At 38.4% G+C, this 20,001-nt stretch overlaps 2 protein-coding genes across 2 annotated transcripts; one reads left to right on the top strand and one right to left on the bottom strand.

The window, feature by feature from the left end:
• Positions 1-6,730: 6,730 nt before the first annotated feature.
• On the top strand, positions 6,731-10,876 carry LOC132149687 (transcription factor Sox-10-like). The gene is made up of 3 exons (XM_059559088.1): positions 6,731-7,345; positions 8,629-8,891; positions 9,104-10,876. The coding sequence occupies exons 1-3, from the start codon at positions 6,918-6,920 to the stop codon at positions 9,835-9,837; spliced, it is 1,425 nt and encodes a 474-aa protein (XP_059415071.1). The 5' UTR covers positions 6,731-6,917; the 3' UTR covers positions 9,838-10,876.
• A 5,780-nt stretch (positions 10,877-16,656) lies between these two features.
• Positions 16,657-18,686, bottom strand: LOC132149692 (DNA-directed RNA polymerases I, II, and III subunit RPABC2-like). The gene is made up of 5 exons (XM_059559094.1): positions 18,515-18,686; positions 18,265-18,334; positions 17,917-18,047; positions 17,066-17,137; positions 16,657-16,972 (listed from the first exon to the last, which is right to left on the bottom strand). The coding sequence occupies exons 1-5, from the start codon at positions 18,532-18,534 to the stop codon at positions 16,882-16,884; spliced, it is 384 nt and encodes a 127-aa protein (XP_059415077.1). The 5' UTR covers positions 18,535-18,686; the 3' UTR covers positions 16,657-16,881.
• Positions 18,687-20,001: the final 1,315 nt, after the last annotated feature.

The following is a 20,001-nucleotide window of genomic DNA, read 5'->3' as shown; positions in this document are numbered from 1 at the left end:
CAGGTAATGACGACCATCTCGCGGACCTGCGGGTTTCGATTATTTTAACTAAAAATGCGTTTTAAGTTATTATATGTAATTTGAAATAATAATTTCTGAACTATCACAGTTAATTAATTATTATTCGTATAATTAATATCGTATTTTTAAGACTTTATAAGTAGACTTAAAGACTTTATAGTCTTCTCATTAAAAAACGGAAACCATTGCTGAGAACGAATGTCAGTATCAATGACAATTTATGAAAAATGTAAACAAAATAAAAATAGCATAATCAATCGACATCAGCCCAAATTAATTTATAGTACAAATTCTCAATGTTCGAAAATGTTAATGCAGAACCAACACGCCATAAAAAATAATAATAATAAAACTCTCGCTCATCCAAAATGACCACGCGCTGGAAGAAGCTACAGGAAGACAAACATCCAGTGACGGAGCTACACAACAATTCAACACAAACAAATCAACTGCATGATGATCCCCTAATAATATTAAATCCCCAGGTCAGCACTTTATGTGTATGTCTCAGGTGCTTAGACCGAGTGACGCGCGCGCAGTCATATTCCTATAAACGACGTTTTCTCCTCACTTCCAGCTCGCGCGCCTTTCCCAACTCCCCTGACAGAGCAACCGGGAGAAACTCACATCAGAGCGTGCAGCAGGCCTCAGATCCGCGTGATCCCGCGTACATCCGAACCGCATGTGTGCGTTTGAAGCTCACGGAGAAAAGACGCTCCAAAGGGAGACGCGCGTCTTTTCTCTTTTCTGTTCTTTTTTTATATACACAGAACTGCTTTTTGTTCCTCATTTTTTTCATTTAAGAGGGTAATGGAAGGGGGGTGTTCGTTTGATCACATGATTACAATTCACCTGAGATAAAACAAAGGACACAAAGAGCGCCGGAGCCCGAGACAGAGAGATGCTCTCATGGCCAGGATCCCCTTATCAGAGTCAACATTCATGGATAATGAAAAAGGCAATGATTTTTGGCCTGAGTGTGGGGGAGAGGGAGATGGAAATACAAGAGGTTATTGTTGACCAGAACAGCGCGCGTGTTTGTGTGCGTTTGGCCCGTCGTTCGCCTCTCTTCTCGTCTTTCTATATTTTCTGTTTAAACGCATTAAATGCTCTCTCTGTGTGTTTATGTGATGCAATTATGACACCAACACGTAGCACGACAGGAGTTCATTCCAGCGTTGAGCGCGCGCCCGCGGGTCACGGCTGCAGGCCTACATGCGCGCACACCATCCCGCAGATAAAACTAAGCCTAAAATCAGCTAAAAAGTCGCAAACTAGATGAAGATACACTCATAGACGGGCTATTCCGCGCGCTATTGCGCACAGCAGGTGTTCAGAGACGCGCTTCTGGAGCTGCTGACAGGTCCGGTGTGTGGCCTCCTCCGACTCACCCCGCGGCACCCGCAGGAACAGTTGAAAGAACACCCGAAAAACCCTGTGACCCTATAATGAGGAACCAGCGACCACCTGTGAAAGTCTGACTCAACAACAAACCTGCATTATAACATTACTGACGGAACATCAGCAGCTAATGGACATTTATTTATTTTATTTATTTATTTATTTAGTTTGACAGGGACATTGTACATTAATAAAAACATTCCTGTAAATGTACCAGAATTAGCCAAGGGCTATTTTTCATCCGTAGTCCCTGGACAAGATGTTACAAGTCAACCTAAACAAAATATGATTAAGAATACATAATAGAAATTTTAATAATTACACAATACAATAAAAAAATCTATTTAAACAATTTAAGATCAATTAAAAACAATGCAACAAAATACAAACAATAAGAGGATGTAATAATATTTTAAGCAATATTATATCTAATACGCAGATATAAGATTCTAGTGATGACAGATCTGAGTACTGATTAACCAATTCTTCAATTGAGCCCTAAATAAAGCATAAGTGTCTAGATCTCTTATAGTTGTTGGAATAGTGTTCCATTCTTTTGCAGCTTTAACAGAAAAAGCAGATTGACTAAATTTACTTCGTCTAAGTGGTATGATACAGTCTTGTCTTAATGCACCTCTTGTAGAGCGATAATCAGTTGTTCTAATACGAACTAGCTGACCAAGAGGGGGAGAAGATAAACCATAAATAATGTTATACATCAAGCATACATTTGCATACTTAATCGTGTTTTCCCAACTCAATAAATTATATTTTTCCAGTATTGGACAATGATGAGAATATACCGATTTCTTATCAAGGACCTTGAGTGTACGTTTGTATAAGGACTCCAATGGTTTTAAAGTCACTGAACTCGCCTGAGACCAAGTGGTTAAACAGAAAGTCATGTGAGAGAGAACCATAGAGTACATAAACATCTTAGCTGCTTCTAATGACATGTTATCTCTAGTAATATTAAAATTATAGAGATTAAACTTAACCTGCTTGCAAACCTTTTTTATGTGAGCTTTAAATGTAAGTTTAGAATCAATCAGTATTCCCAGATATGTATATTGTGGCACTACCTGCAGCCTCACCCCTGACACATAAACATCCGGCTCTTTAATAATACTGTTAGACTTAGAGAAAAACATACACACTGTTTTGGACACATTTAGTTGCAAGCAATTCTCTTTTAGCCATGCCGACACATTAACCATAGAATTCGTAAGTTCATTTGCAACTTGTGTCAGACTATTACCATGTATATAAATCACTGTATCGTCTGCATACATTTGTATATTAGTGCCAGGACATGAAAGATGAAAATCATTTATATACATAGCAAAAAGCATTGGACCCAAGATAGATCCTTGCGGAACACCAGTTGATATACCTAAATCATTAGATAGGTGATTGTGTAGTCTAACACATTGAGATCTATCTGATAGATATGACTCTATCCAATTAAGTGTATGTGATGAGAAATTAAAACAAGCTAACTTAGACATAAGGATTCTATGATTAACGGTGTCAAAAGCTTTCTATAAAAAAAGACATCTTTGCATTCTTATATTGCCTATATATATATATATATATATATATATATATATATATATATATATATATATATATATATATATATATATATATATATATATATATAATTTCCCAAACTTTGTCAGCCGAGCAACTTATTCAGCCCAGTTATTTCCCAGACAGCAAGCTATTTCGGCCCAGAACCGGTCCACATCTGGCCAGCGTGAAATCCATGCGGGCCAAATGTGGGCCAGATCTGGGCCGAAATTGCTTGCTGTCTGAGTACATTTTTTGTTTTTATTAAAAAAATTTTTTCTTGACAACACATTCGCACGTTCACTGTCGGTTAAAATCACACACACACACACACACACACACACACACATATATATATATATATATATATATATATATATATTACTGTTTCATTGTGATTATTTTTATTTACCAATTATTTATGCATTTTTTATTCGACGTTTTATGATTTAATTTATTAGTGGCTTTTATTGGTATTCACTTTCATTATCCCATTGTGTTTTCCCCCAACTCAACTCTCTGTATTTCCAGTTTAGATTATTTTTGATTGCAAACTTTTATATGTGTTAAAAATTATGGTAGCACTTTATTTTACAGTCCTGTTCCTCATGTACATACTATGTACTTATTATAGTAATTACAATAACTATGTATTAACTAGGTACTAACCCTGAACCTACCCCTAAACCTAACCCTACCCCATGTAGTTACCTTGTATTACCAGAACGTTCTTAGATAAATACACTGTAGGTACACTATAAGTACATGTTAGTACACGTACTGTAAAATAAAGTGCAACCAAAATTATATATTCGCTAAACTGCGTGTAAGTCTGAATGATCATAAATAAGCATAAGCTTTGATTTAAAAATGAAACAGAATCCAGATTCAGATTCCTAACCGAGTTTGAATTATTACACTCATCAAAAAAGGGCGTTTTCACACTCATGCCATAAAAGTCCCAGTTCTGTTTCCCAGAGCAAGCCTACAGTTCTTAGAACATTTCCGACTATTAAGAACCTTAAAATGTTCCATGGATGTTGCAGGTTCCTTATGGAACCATCGATCCCAATAAAGAACCTTTATTTTTAAAAAGAATAGCCATTTAAAACTATTTATAATATAACAACTTTACACCAAAACGTTATAACTGAGAGCTAAATCAGTATATAAAGATCCAAATATGTGAATACATGTATAAAAATGTTTAAACTCGCAAATACAATAAAATAAAATGATTACACCCTGATTGATTGCAGCAGAAATCACCGCCCTCCGCGGAGAAACTTCAGGGCGAAGTCCAGCAGCCAATCAGAGAGCGACCCGCGAGCCTCTGCTGCTCCTTTAAGAATTTTTTTTCCTTTTTTTTTTTCCACGAACTGATTTTTTTTTTCTCGCTCCTCACACAACGAGGCTCTTTAAGCCCCGGCGCGCGACACAGAGCAGGCATTCAGAGCGCGAGCGAGGGGGCTGAACCGACGGACTCTCGCGCTGGGCGGGCGACCTGCTTCAGTGCTGTAAGAGCTTCACATTATTACCTCTCTCTCTATCACTTACTCTGTGTGGGAATATACGGCTATGTACCGAGAAACCGCTAAACACAGAAATTAGTATCAGTAATGTTAATAATAGGCTACATATGCCCTGCTTTGACTTTATTTCTCTACACCTTCTTATTTACACGTGAAGTCGGGTTTTCTCTGTGGATTGAGCTTTGGTAACAAGGGCGTAATTGTAAAGAAGAACTTTTTTTATCTTTCTGGATTAACAGTGTAAAATACTCAACGCAAGTTGGCGTCACGAGGGATAACTTTCGAGATTTGCGTGAATGTGTAAATCAGAGTCGTGTTGGGTTAATCTGTCTTTAAGGGGAAAGTTGCTTAATCAGTTTTTGACGAAACGATTTGACACAAACACTTCGGTCATTTGGCAAAATAAACAACTAAATAAAAATAAATAAAACACAGCTCGTTAAATAACGAATTTAAAGTACTTATTTCCATGTTGTTGGAGATATTATAAATAAGAGCTTTTAAAAATATAGACACTATTTTCTATAGTCTTTGAAACACGTTTTACTCGCGCATTATCGAGCAAATCCCGTTTCAAACTGCTCTACAGACCCATCTGATTTAAGTTAAATTTGCTAATATGAAAAGAGGAACACTTAAAGTAGCCTAAAAAATCTACATAATATGTTCACCCAAAAAGCAAAAGAACTCTCCGATATTCTGATAAAAAAAAAAGAGATGCAATCAACAATATCTCATTACTGGAAGCATATATATATATATATATATATATATATATATATATATATATATATATATATATATATATATATATATATATATATATATATATATATATATTATTATTTTTTTTTTTTTTTTTTTTTTTTTTTTTGCCAAATCTGAGCACACTTGTTTAAATTTTTGGGAATATTTGAATGGGATTGTTCCATTTAGGAGAGCGGTGTTTTGGCATGAGTGAATTAAGGGCAAATTATTGCCAAACCAGGCGTTATGACCCGCCCTACTGTACTGTGTGAACCTTGTCAAGAATATCCCGAAATAATGTAGCTGAAGATTAACTGAATAAGATTTAAATAGTAAACGTTAGCATTGGCGATAAAAAAAATAGCAGTAGAGTTGTGAGAGGTTAAAATGAATGAACAAAGTTTCTAAGTTCTGTTAAACAGTCGCTTTTTACTGAAATGTGCTGAACGGAAAACAGAGCAAAAAGCGCAATTAAAGAAATTGACCGATACCTGTGTTAGCCTACTAAAAACTAATTATCAAGTCTCACGAGGTGCATTATAGGCTATTTGTGTCCCAAAGAAACTTCTACTTAACACACAATCGGGAACAGATCTAAACGTTTGTATTCCAGTGACCCAGTCAAATGTGATTACTGAATTAATATTAAATGAATCTGTTAAGTCACCTGTGACTGATCTTAATTAAAACTGCTGTCAGATGGATGTGTGTGAGATCAACAGCAGGCCTAATTCAAGTCGCATCTCTAGTGTTTTGCCGTATATAAAACAGTAGGTTATCTGTTGTGTTCAGTTCAAATTTTAAGAGAAAACCTGGTTCTCTGATTGATCCTCAGTCAGACCTATAGACGCTAAATAAATATTTAATTCTGTATGTATGGTTGAGTTTTCAGAATCGCACTGCCATGACTCTCTGTGTTTTTCTGCTGGTTATAAGTCGTCACTTGTGCTTTCAGCAACAAACAGTGTGTAATTCAGCAGCGCAGCCGCCCGCTCCGTGTTTATCCAGCAGCGCGCGGAATGAAGCCCGTATTATCCTTCACTCTCTCTCCCTTCACTCTCTCTCCCGGGAGCTTGAACAAACCCACAACCCTTCAACAGTAGCTTGTTAGCAGAAGTGAAGCTAAAATAACACACTCACACACTGACGCCACCGTATGACTGCTGGAAAAAAGACCAATCCTAAATAAAGTCAAAGCCTCAGTGTTTGTAGCAGTTTTTCCTGAACAGGTTTATCTTGTTCGGAGTGCTGGGTCATGAACAGCCAAGAGGTTGTGCGGTTATATCCCATTACAACTCCGTATTTATTTTATCACACATTCAGAAAAAATACTTTATAAAAAACATGTAAAGGTAGCGTGACAACCTATGATAATAAAATAAATAAACATTTCTTTGTGTGTGTTTTTTTGCAGGTTTTTCAGCAGATCTATATCCTGAGAAAGTCGGCGGAGGGATTCATTCAAGCATTTAATTTTAAAAATTAAGCGAGTTAACGTTCCACTGGAGGACGTAAAGTAAATAATAATATATAATATTTAAAAAAGCATTGGCAACTGTTTTTAGTGAATAAACTTGAGAACCAGAGGCCCTGCGAGAACAACTAGGCCTTCCACAGACACCTGTGGCCGCAGAGCGAGGACCGATGTCGGCGGAGGAGCACAGTATGTCCGAGGTGGAAATGAGTCCCGGGGTCTCGGACGACGGTCACTCCATGTCCCCCGGACACTCGTCCGGTGCTCCCGGCGGGGCGGACTCCCCTCTTCCCGGTCAGGCGTCTCAGATGCCGGGCGTCGGTGATGATGCGGCCGGGGTCTCGGTGAAGTCCGACGAAGACGACGACCGTTTCCCCATCGGGATCCGTGAAGCGGTCAGTCAGGTGCTCAACGGTTACGACTGGACGCTCGTACCCATGCCCGTGCGCGTGAACTCGGGCAGCAAGAACAAACCGCACGTGAAGCGCCCGATGAACGCATTCATGGTGTGGGCGCAGGCCGCGCGCAGGAAACTGGCGGATCAATATCCGCACCTGCACAACGCCGAGCTCAGCAAAACACTCGGAAAACTCTGGAGGTGAGAGACAAAACATAACTAACGTTTACCTGTGTAACCCTTACTAAAGATGCTGTGGCGCCACCATGGTGCAGTGATGTTAGTACCATAGTACTTATATATAAAATATGGTAGGCTACTAAATGTTTGCCATGTCATGCACAAATTAATATTTATATCATATACTCCAAAGGTATCTTTATCTATACAGCACGTTTGCTTTTCACTTTGTTTTCCTTAAAATATTAAATTTAATCATAAAAGATGCATAAGAAATAAAATTAACAGTAAAACGTAAAAAAATGTATTGACATATAAGAGTAATTAGTAATTGTTAAAAATATAATTAATAAACATAATAAGGGGGAAAAAAGCAAAACAAAGCATCTCTATAAAATCAAGGTGACTGAATTGAAGGTCCATCTGCACATTCTCAATCCCTTCACATCATAAACCACTCAAGAAACTGCCTCCATGAATTCATTACTGCAATTCTCTCATTAAATAACTAATGCTGGAGTTTAATGGCTCTCTTGGGTTCTGCTGCCCATCTGATGACCACACTACTGACTGCACACTGCTTCGCTGGTGTTGTTAACTCAGCCTCTGGCTTTGGGTTTCTCAGGGGCTTTAGCTCAGAATAATCATTCCTTCAAGATGCCAGATTAGAAGGACAAATCCCTTCAGGAGCTGCTGTGGAAAAGAGCACACACAGACACACACACACTGGCCACAGTCTGTAAACAACACTATTAACCTGAGCTAGAAGCCCAACTTCAGCTATTACGGAGGACATTTATCTAAAAGAGTTTATTTTCATGTGGGAGCGAGTGTTTATAGCTGCAGTCTCTGAATGAGTGTCTCGCTCTACAGGTGACGGCACAACAGGTGGAGAATCACACCGCAGAGTTCGTTCAGACACCAGCTGGAATATCAGACACACAAACTGATCGTCTGCTCATGTTAAACTCTCAGATGAGAAATCTGAGCCAGTTTCAGTGTTTAACATCTCAACAATCTCAAAGTCTAGTGTCATTATAGTTTATTCAGTACTTAACTTCTGTTGATTGGAATAAGATTGTAATGTCAGTTTATATTGGTGCCTGAGTTATGAATTTATATAGGAGTTTACTGTGATGATAGGATTAGATTCTCTTTATTTGTCCAGTGATTAACTGTTAAATGTCACATTGGTTGAGCATTTCACTATTGAATAATCTGGTATTTTAAAATGCATGAATGTTTTTGCATTATATATACTGTGCAAAAGATAATCCTTTTTTTTTTTTGCATGTTTGTCTCAGGCTGCTGAACGAGTCAGATAAGAGGCCATTTATCGAGGAAGCTGAGCGTTTGAGGAAGCAGCATAAGAAAGATTATCCCGAGTACAAGTACCAACCACGTAGACGCAAGAACGGCAAACCGGGATCCAGCTCTGAGGGTGACGCCCACTCTGAGGGCGAGGTCAGTCACAGCCAATCACATTACAAAAGTCTGCATCTGGAGGTGGCACATGGCGGAGCCGCAGGATCACCATTGGGCGAAGGACACCACCCTCACACTACAGGTGAGTAACACTCACCTACACTGCTGTTAAGACATCTGGGGTGACTTTTATTCATCAAGGACGCATTAAATCAATCAAAAGTGACAGAAAAGACATTTATAGTGTTAGAAAAGTAATAAATGCAACATCGGTGAGCAAAAACCTTCAAATATATCTAAAATCTAAGTGACCCCAAACTGCTTCCTCTAAAATGCATCCATTTGTTCCTTCAGGTCAGACTCACAGCCCTCCGACGCCCCCCACCACTCCTAAGACAGAATTGCAGGGTGGTAAATCCGGTGAGGGCAAGCGTGAGGGCGGAGCCTCCAGGAGCGGTTTGGGGGTGGGAGCAGACGGAAGCTCCGCCTCGTCATCTGCTAGCGGAAAACCACACATCGACTTTGGAAACGTGGACATTGGCGAAATCAGCCATGAGGTGATGGCCAACATGGAGCCGTTCGATGTGAACGAGTTCGATCAGTACCTGCCGCCCAACGGGCACCCGCAGTCATCGAGTGGCACAAGCGCTGGGTCTTCGGCGTACACTTACGGCATCTCCAGTGCGTTGGCAGCCGCTAGCGGTCACTCCACTGCCTGGCTTTCCAAGCAGCTGCCGTCCCAGCAGCACTTGGGATCGGATGGTGGGAAGACGCAGATTAAGAGTGAGACACACTTCTCCAGTGATGCAGCGGCGAGCGGGTCACACGTCACATACCTGCCACACTACAGCGCCGCCTTTCCCTCGCTGGCATCCCGCGCGCAGTTCGCCGAATACGCTGAGCACCAGGCGTCCGGCTCGTACTACGCCCACTCTAGCCAGACCTCTGGCCTTTACTCTGCCTTCTCCTACATGGGCCCTTCACAGAGGCCCCTGTACACCGCCATTCCAGACCCTGGCTCCGTGCCGCAGTCACACAGCCCAACACACTGGGAGCAGCCCGTATACACCACCTTATCTCGACCGTGACGCGGCGTTCTGGTTTGGTATCCAGTCGATGAAGGGTCCAACAAAAGTGTGACTGAATATCATGACAAACGCTCACCTGCACCACAATCTACACAGACAGGAACCTGAGAGAAACTTGTGTATGTGTGTGGAGATCTGCAGGGAACATATTCTCACGTGCCTCAGGCTGATAAAACCTTCACAACCAACATAGATTCACTCAACGCTAGACGAATTAAAGGAGGCAGAAATTTGACACCAGTGGTCCCTCATGAAACATATTACCAAAGTTCTGAGACCAAAACATTAAACAACATCCAACAAAAATAGGTGCATTTTCATAACTCTTGAGTGGCAGTAACACTCAAACCAAACATCAGTACAGAAGTCGCTCAAACACTAGATCACTCAAGCTTCACACACACACAAACTTACAACTGATGATAGTATCTGTAAATCCATGTTGTTGTTGTTTTGTATGAATGAATAATCTCTTTTTATTAACCAAAACAAGGCCATATTGTTTTTATCAACAAATAATGACGTGTTTTCGTTGTTGTAGTCGTTTCTATTGTTGTTACTCTTGTTATTTGTGCAGCCATAACTACACTGAAAAGTCTTCACCACTGTCTAGTGTTTGTTAATGACATTAGTGTTTTATGACTTTCAGCGTGTGTAAATATCAGTGCCAGGACGTGATAATTACTCGTCTTTACCTTTTACTCCAAACACAGGCAATATTTCAGTCGCATCGGAATTAACCGTTTCCAGTTAATAAAGACATTTTTTTTAACTTAAGTGCCTCAGTCCATCAGCAACGGGTTGTCATCGAGGATAAATTTGAATTAAATCTCACAAATCTATTTTTTTTTCAGCGCGCTAAATTTATCAGCCGTTTACCCGCTATGAATATTTAAATGCCCACGTGACAAATAGTCTACATGAGTTTGAAAGAGCGCGCCGTTTGGTTTTTTATTGAAATAATGTCGTTTCAGAACAATGCCAGGCTTAACGTTTAATATATTTTTTTAAATCCTTTTTTTAAAAGAGAAATAAAAGATTGCGGCTAATAAAAACATGTCTGTCGCAGTCTGTACTGTAAACAATGTTTCCCAGATAGCACACGCACGTCTGCAAGAGGTCTGTTAAAGATCGCTTCATCTGGAAAGCATCTGCTGTGTACAAACATCTGATAGATGTCTTTAAGATGTCATATTTACATAATCATATGCATCATTTGTCATCTGAAAGGAAACGTCCTATAGACGTCCTGGAGATGTAAATGACATCTCTGTGATACCTGTGCTATCAGGGTTAGTTATTAGTTATTAGATGTTCTCTTCCCTTTGGTACTGTTATAGTTTTTGCCCTGTTCTTTAGGATTTTTCAAAAACAGCAAACAAACAGCATTCTTGTTGTATATTACATAATATTATTTATATTTGTTGTTTTGTTCGGTTTTTATCAGTAGCGTTTTATTCTGATGTTGGAAACTGTAATTTTGTGGTGGGTAAAAGTGTTGTTGTTTTTCTTTATCAGTGTAAATAGAAGAGAGCAGTGACTAACTTCCCTCACTTTAAATAAAGCTGCAGTCTGTTCAAATGCCTCCTTGTCTTCATACTTACCTGGATATTCATTTTATTCTTCCTCTTACTTATATATATATATATATAGTTATTACTATGTATACTCAGAATATAATACTTTTCTGCATTTAAGGCGGATGCTTGACATGATCTCTTTCCATAACATGCAACCCAATGAAGTCATGTGACAGCAATGTAGTTTAGATTGAGTTGTCCATGCAGTATGCTAGTATTACATTCTGAATAAATGCAGTGTTATTATGAGCTTGTAAGTTCATTCTGGTTGGATGAGACTAATATCATGCACTGCACATCTCTATACAGCCTCTGCATTGACACTGTGTGTGTGTGAATGCTGCCCTGCTTATCTGCATGTGTGTGTGTGTGTACTGAGAGTTGAGGCTGATTTCTAATTCCCCTGATTTAATCATCTGTGTGATACTTTGGTTAAACAAAGAGACTCATTCAGCTCCGGCTGAGCGAGAGGAGGGAGGGTCTCACTGGATACAAAGACACACACACACACACACTGCAGGTCTCACTGCAACAGGATTTGAACATTCCTAAACAGTGTGCATGAGAGAGAGAGAGAGAGAGAGAGAGAGAGAGAGCAGTTAGACGAGTGCAAACCATAATCTAAAAACGTTTAATTTTCTGCTTTTGTATCATCATACGACTGTGACTCCGTGAGTCACGAGGACACAATTAATTGCCCATAAACCACTGCTAATGTTTTGCTCAGAAGTGAATCTAAGTGCACTATTTACTGAATACTGAATATGTATATTGTCTGAAATGAAATCCAGTAACATGAAGGATGTGAAAACATAACTGTATGTGACCTTTCTGTATCATGTATCCAACATAGTGCGCTCAGTGTCACCTTCCATTTCCAGATTGAGGAATGAACTAAAGTGACATCTAACATGTATTTAAACCACTGCTTAGACTGGACGTGGAACGATCATATAAACACTTCATTAACATTTTCCAATAATACAATTGATATATTTTCACTAATAACACCAAAACTACGAGATTAAGTTAAATAAATGCAAGAAGTCAGAGTGTATTGCCCTTTTGGTGGGGACTATTATAAAGCTGAAACATAAGTCACATTAACCAACTGGATCTCAAATAAGAGCCAACCTCAAACAAACCATTTTACTGCTGTAGTACCAATATTTTTTTTTTTTTGTGAATGGTTCTTTTAGATGTCAGGCATCAAATAAATTCGAAAAGCAAAGTCTTACTGCAAAGTCTTTCTGTATTTCTGCAGAAGAAAAGACAAATATTCTAGTGGTAACGAGCAGTGTTGCCAGATTGGATGGACGATTTCCAGCCCAAAAGCTTACAAAAACCCGCCCACTCCAACAAAAAACCGCCCAAAACTTTAACTAACAAAATAATGTGATACAACATGTCAGTCAAAGGTGTTAAGAGCCATTTTAACTCCTTAAAACTAAATAATAAATAATAACGTTAGATAAATTTCCCATGGATCAAATGGTGGCAAATACATTAAAGACAATTACCGAATATGATTAAAATAGGTTATGCAAGCAGTCACCGTCAAAACATTTGATTGATTTACAATTGATTCACCGATACCATCGAAAAAACATATGCATCATTTTCAATGTCAACAGTCAGAATTTAAATGCATAAGTGTCCAATATAAGTGATAGGAAAAAGCAACGTAATTAGGTATTTCACACTTGTTTATGCACACATATAACAGTCAAAACTGTGTTGTCATTCATTGATAAATACTGTATGAAAATTAACAACAACAATAATAATCGCCATCCGAATCCATGAGTTTATCACTGAGGTGATATGTAAATATATTTTCACAGCGGTCCACATGAAAAACAATACCGCCCTAATAGGGGCTATAAATTAAATAATTTAACTGTGCTCTATTTTAGGAGTTCTAGTAATATTAGAGTCTTGGTGTCATCTTTCCCTCAACAGGTGTAATTCACGTTTTGAGTGTTAAAACACTCTCCCACTCTTTACCATGTAACATATATTTAGGCATTATGATCACTCATACAGTTCATACATTTAAAATTAGATCCGTTATTGCTCATGAATCAATCAATCAAGAACAGTCTTTAACCAAACTTTAATGAAATGGTACAAGGCAGACATATTCACATTAAGATCATGTGGGGATAATATTCATTGGTTAAAAATAAAGAAGCTCGTTTAATGTGTAACACTAATACTTTTTAAATGTACTTTTAGATTTAAATGTGTTCATTTTCTAACTGAAAAATGTCAACATAGACAAACAAGGTGTTTACACCGAGTCATGTGGCACATTGTCAGCCTTGCACCTGATGTTGCAGCTATATGATAAAATGTCATATGCTAAGTAGAAACACATATATTGGCAAAGATTTTATTTTTTTTATCAGTAACATAGGTCAAATGTATGTATGTTCAAATCACAGTCATCTAAAATAAAAAAGTACCTTTTATGCCTCAAGATCACTATTTTGTTGAAAACTTCAGCTGAGGTGAAACAAACGTGCACAGGCAGAGATCATAGACATAATATACGTAGACGCCTCATGACGTGCTGGAGCGTGATCCAGCGTCGCCGCCATATTGGTTGGGTCTCTCCACTCAACGCTAGCACCAGAGTCAATCGGAGTCAACGGAGAGCGAGCAATTATGCCCGTATTTTGTGCAGCTTATGGTTGCAATAACCGACGCATTATTGATACCAGATCGCATGGGATTACATTTCACAACTAAGATTGAATAAGATTGAATAATAATTTAGGTTATTTTACCATTTATACAATTATGTCATCGTAACTAACGTTACTTACGTTTAACGTTCAGCAGGAACTGGTAACTTTCTCTCATTATCTCTTGCTGTTTTTTTCTCTCTCTTCACACACAAGGTTTCCCAGTGATACAGGCTTGAGGAGGCAATGGGAAGTTGCTATAAGACGGGAGGGTTTTGTTTTTGAGAACCATCATTTTATGCTTGTGTCATTTGTGGTGTCTGTATTTCACAAAGTAAGGCTGCACCACATCGCAAAATTAACTATCCTGGAGTTACAGAGTGCAAGCATACGCAAGAAGCTGTGCAAAACAGTTCTTTTTAAAGGATTTTAGCTCCCCAGTCCCAGTTGCAAGCCTGACAGGGTAATGTAAGATGCTGGAATGACCTGGAATTATAACGTTTACTTTAGGCCTTTAAACGCCACACCACCAATCTAACCTGCACCTGCTCTTTTACTGCACTGGTCACTGTACTTTACACACATGCATTTGCACTAATCATATTTTGCACAAACTGCACACTGTTCTAGCTATTACTGTAAACTGCCTAAAGCTGTTACTGTACAAAGCACAGTAAACTATTTCTATGAAAACATCATTGCACTACTGTTATTCTGTATATACTGTAATACATTGTTTAACAATACTTTTACACACTCATCCAACTGTATTTATTATCACTGTTCTCACATTGCTGCTGTTCATAATGTATATATAATCCTACATTGCTCTGTTCATAATGTACATACAATCCCTACATTTGCATTCCTATTTATATTCTGTACATACTCTGCTCAATACTGTATATAGTAATTCCACTATACATTCTGTATATCATAGCTTCACTTACTCTGCACTTTTATGTATATAAAACACTATATTCTTGCACTTCTGGTTAGATGCTAACTGTATTTCATTAGCTCTGTACTTGTACTCTGCATAATGACAATAAAGTTGAATCTAATCTAATCTAAAAAAAAATCTGAGCTGGTACAGTATATATGGGAAGCTTGTACGTATATGTGTTACAGAAAGTGAGTGAGTGAGTAAGTGAGTGAGTGAGTGTGTGTGATAGTGTGTGCGTGTGTGTGTGTGAGAGAGTGTGTGAGAGTGTATATGTGTGTGTGTGTGAGAGAGAAATAAATTCAAATGAAAAATCAAACTTGTTTCTTTATTAAAATATAAAATTCATTCATTTATACATTTATCAATATTCCTGTGTGAGTGTGTGAGGGAGAAATAAATTCAAAATAACAATCAAACTTTAAAATATGAAATTCATTCATTTATACATTTATCAATATGCCATTGTTTGTGTGTGTGAGAGAGAAATAAATTCAAATGAACAATCAAACTTTTTTCTTTATTAAAATATAAAATTCATTCATTTATACATTTATCAATGTGCCATAGTCTACCATATGTCTTTGTTAAAGAGCGTAATACAAAGTCTTTCAACATGAAAGCAGAATTTTTCAATGTGTGACAGCGTCCTGTATCATAACTAAGTCTCTGCCGTTTGTAACAAACCAAACCGTGTGAAAATCCGGTAAAAACTCGGGGAGTTATGATCATTGTAGTTGAGGATACACCTTCCTCGGTAGAAATAAATGCGGCGGGCGGCGCATTGGGGACCCATCCAAGATGGCGCCGCGCTGATACGTCCGCTCCAATAGGCAGCGTCAGTCTATGAGGCGTCTACGTATATTATGTCTATGGCAGAGATGGTGTCGTCACTCGTATCTCGTTTCTGATTGGAGGAACTGAGCGCGTTAGTTTCCTCCGGTCTCCTCTACATGACCTTCAACTTCCGGTGAGATTCTGAAGCGCGTTCAACGGACTCTTTAACCGGGAGAATTTACGAGTGTGTAGAAACACAATACTCACCGTAGGTTACATGACAATGATAACTTGGACAATGTAATAAATCCAGAATAGAGCCATATACACACAATCATGCTATATAGAACACGCGTTTGTAACGGTACTTACTCCGTAGCCAATGTGATTTCGAACACAGACAGTTTACGGACCTTAAATTCCATCCACAGGAATGACATCAGCAGACGTTCATATATTTTGAGTAGTTGTTTCACCTCAAAAGGCAGATTCAGACCCTTTAACCAGCGCAAACGATAAATATTTACGTCAAGATCCCGCTGTTAGTGCGTCAGTCAAGTGGAAACGGTTGGTCATCGCTGATACATTCGAAATCAAACCCCGCGAAACTCTTTTCATGGCGCGAAACTCTTTTCATGGCTATGCTTAGTTTACATTAAAAAATGAAAAAAATTTTTTTTATAAATTATTTATTGTTTTCCTCACTTTTCCTAAACTCTATTTTGTGGTAATCAACAGCTTAAAATCAAACTATTTAACACATTCAGCGTGAATCTACTGATAATGTAACATTGTTTCACAACAATTTGAAAAATAAAAGCACAGTGTATAATTTTCTACAAAAAAAGTTTAATATTGCATGAATAAAACGGAAACGAATGAACAATAAATAATGAGATTGAGAGTGAACTGGTCCTCTTTGCTGAGAGTTTATCATGTGTTTGTGCTGCCCTCCTGTGGACAAACAGAGGAACTGCTTGATGAAACATGAAGCTCCAGAGCAGAAGACTTGAGATCTGAGCTGGAAACTGCTGTGTGTGTGTGTGTGTGTGTCTCAGTCAGTGATGATGAGCTCGTCACAGCCCCAGTCCTCATAACTCCCATCTGGCAGATACCGACGGATGATGATGGGGATCTTCCTGCTCCTGATCAACACACACACACCACACACACAAACTCACTTATTCTGACACTGTCAGAGATGCTGTAATATAATAAAGTGTTTTTTTTTGTCGTACTTTAGTTCTTTCATGGCGATCTGCAGTGGATCCGTCTCTCCTTCCAGCTCCACCATCACTGGTGCACACATCCTGTCAAACAGGAAGTGATGTCACTGATGATTCATGCAGAGTTATGAGCATTTAAATAAAACACAAATATAAAGCTGCTTCGAAACAATGTTTCTTTAAAAAAAAAAATGCTATACAAATAATCTTTACTGGCTTTTTATTTGTTTTATTTATTTATTTTTATTAACTGATGTTTTTATGGTTAAAAAAAAACTATTTAGAAATAAAACTATTAAACCTTTTCATTAATTGAAATAAGACTCAAATAAAACCTAAATATTGGATGAAAAGCAAACTAAATGGAAATTATAAATGCTTTCTTTGCAGCAACTTTGCATTTGAAAATAAAATAAGTTTAAGTACTACCATGACTGATACTAAATAAAGGGAAATGTTTAACAAAAGTGACAAAAGCACAAAAACATCTGAAATAAAACAAACTCAAAATATGAATAAATACAGTAATAGTATATTAATAACAGTAATCTGATACTGCTGTGTGTGATGTATATTTGACTCTCAGCATCGTAAGGTGAAGACTCAAACAGGAGACAGAACAAACACAAACTGCTGGAGACACAGACGCTGGTGAGGAGACTCAGAGACTAATGAACTCTAGACGAGAAGATCGCTAGACATTTTTTAGCGCTCGTGATTTCAGAAGATAAATAGCACAGATACTGGACAACGATGAAGGTTTCTCCTCATTCACACACACACACCAAATGAGATTTACTCTGAAAGGCTACGCCACACATTCACTAGAGTTCACTTGGGTGTGAGGGTCAGAGGTCACTCACGCGATCTGCAGCGCTCGTGTCCCTAGCACTCGTGCGCGCTCGTATTTGGTCATGTACGGAGTGGTGATCCTCTTCTGATTGGCCTGCTGTCCTTCGCCCGCCGGCAGGATCTGAACGTGCTCCTGATCCTCCTGCACACACACACACAGAGACAGAAAGAGAGATTATCAATATGCACAAAAGATCCCTCAAATACTGGAGGCATCTTAAACCTAGTCCCACAGAATCGCTACATTTTAAAGCGCTACAAACCCAATAACTGAACCCTGAAAAGAGTCCACTCGGTCAGTTGGTTCTATATATCAGATATACATTCATCAGACACGACGATATAAACTCTGTTCTCACATCTTCCACGTTCTCCAGATCATCCAGAGCCTCCTCATCTTCAACATCATCGAAATCTCCGTCGTCGAAACTGAGCAACGACAAAACACAGAACCAGACATGAACAAACAAGCAGACAAACAAACGAAATACTCGCTCGACCTCGCGCTTTAAATCCAGACAGGATTCAGAAACACATTCATAAGAATCTCGTCGTGTTTACACTCACAAACATCCCAGAAACACTCTAACAGACGCGCTGGGAACTCACTTGTCTTCGTTGTCAGACATTATTGATGTCTCGTGTGTCGTAAAAAAACTATTTAATTGTTAAATTCCTAAATAATTATAGTTTATAGTGTATAGTCTCTTCGCGAATCAAAGCATGGAATGAACTTCCGGTGGTGCTGCAGTTTCCAAAGCCCGTACAGAAACACGAGCGCAACAACACTGAACTCGTGCGTAAATAAAACCGACGAATATATATATATATATATATATATATATATATATATATATATATATATATATATATATATATATATATATATATATATTGTATGCTTGAAATGTAAGATATTACACTCTTTGAAGACAACGTTTTCATTAGTTTAGTTGAACTTATCATTGAATATACATTGAGTTAAAAAAGCCATTGTTTAAATGTACTGAGAGACTGTGAAATACAAACGTGTCAGTACGCAAATAAAATAAAAATGCGTTCATTTGAAAGCTTTAATGAGAAAATTTAAACAAAGTTGTGAAAAGCCGCCTTTAACTTTTCTCCAATGCAGTTAAAGTGAAAGGGAGTGAAGGATGAGGGTAAACAGATAATTAATATTAAAGGGATTTTAATATTAATATTGGCGCAGTAATATCTTCACTAGAGGGAGCGGGGGCCGGTGAGAGGATTTTTCATGAGTGAAGATATTACTGCGCCAAGACGAAGTGCTTACAAGCACTTGCCATGGTATTCCGCCACACAATATAGTTATCCATTTTACAAGCGTAGAAAAGCGCAACGTTTTGTTTTGTGTTACCGTCCTAGGTCGAGTTACACTACGCGAGTAACTGTATTTAAATAGGGAAAACGTGGAGGTGTTTGGTAGCTTCTCTGCGTGGCCCATATTGAATGGATGGGCTCAGCTAAGAGCTTTCAAAGTGTCACCGCGCGCCAAAGCGATTGAGTGCACGCACTGAGACGAGAGAGGCAGGCCCGGTTCTACGGGGGTGCTTGAGGGTGAATAAAAGTGAAAGCACCCTCAGATGAAAAATTATTAATAGCACACATAAACGAGATTTTGCCGAAAATAAAACACAGACGGATTTCACACTCTTGCCTATAATAGGATAGCCTACACAAAATAAATTAATTAATAAAATTAAACAAATAGATATATATTAAATTAATTATTTCGTTATGCTTTTATGTTTAATGCATTGTAGTTGTCCTTTCGTGATTGCGATACGCAAAAGGTGAAGGTGTCTCTTTAATTGCCCACTTTGCTTGCGTGCGTGCTTCCCGCTCAGAAATTTTGTTAGCTGACTTTCTGAGACGGGGCTTTAGGTAACGTAAAAATAAGTGTCCATTTTTAATCATCATGGACGTAAGAAAATGGCTCAAGAACGCACAAACATCTACATCGCAACAACAACAAAACGACACGGATGAAATAACACCACCTGCCACTGCCGATGACAGCAGCGAACCCCGCCCTACAACTTCACTTTCACCGCATGTCACCCATGATAAATCAC

This window comes from Carassius carassius, chromosome 9 (genome assembly GCF_963082965.1).
Source record: "Carassius carassius chromosome 9, fCarCar2.1, whole genome shotgun sequence".
NCBI lineage: Eukaryota > Metazoa > Chordata > Actinopteri > Cypriniformes > Cyprinidae > Carassius > Carassius carassius.
This window is presented reverse-complemented; position numbering and strand designations above follow the sequence as displayed.

Coding starts and splice junctions, on each gene's coding strand:
- LOC132149692 (XM_059559094.1), bottom strand. CDS start 18,534: ATGTCTGACAACGAAGACAA. Junction 18,048..18,264: donor ATCTGGAGAACGTGGAAGAT/GTGAGAACAGAG, acceptor GTGTGTGTGCAG/GAGGATCAGGAGCACGTTCA. Junction 16,973..17,065: donor ATCGCCATGAAAGAACTAAA/GTACGACAAAAA, acceptor TGTGTTGATCAG/GAGCAGGAAGATCCCCATCA.
- LOC132149687 (XM_059559088.1), top strand. CDS start 6,918: ATGTCGGCGGAGGAGCACAGTATGTCCGAGGTGGAAATGAGTCCCGGG. Junction 7,346..8,628: donor ACACTCGGAAAACTCTGGAG/GTGAGAGACAAA, acceptor TGTTTGTCTCAG/GCTGCTGAACGAGTCAGATA. Junction 8,892..9,103: donor ACACCACCCTCACACTACAG/GTGAGTAACACT, acceptor TTGTTCCTTCAG/GTCAGACTCACAGCCCTCCG.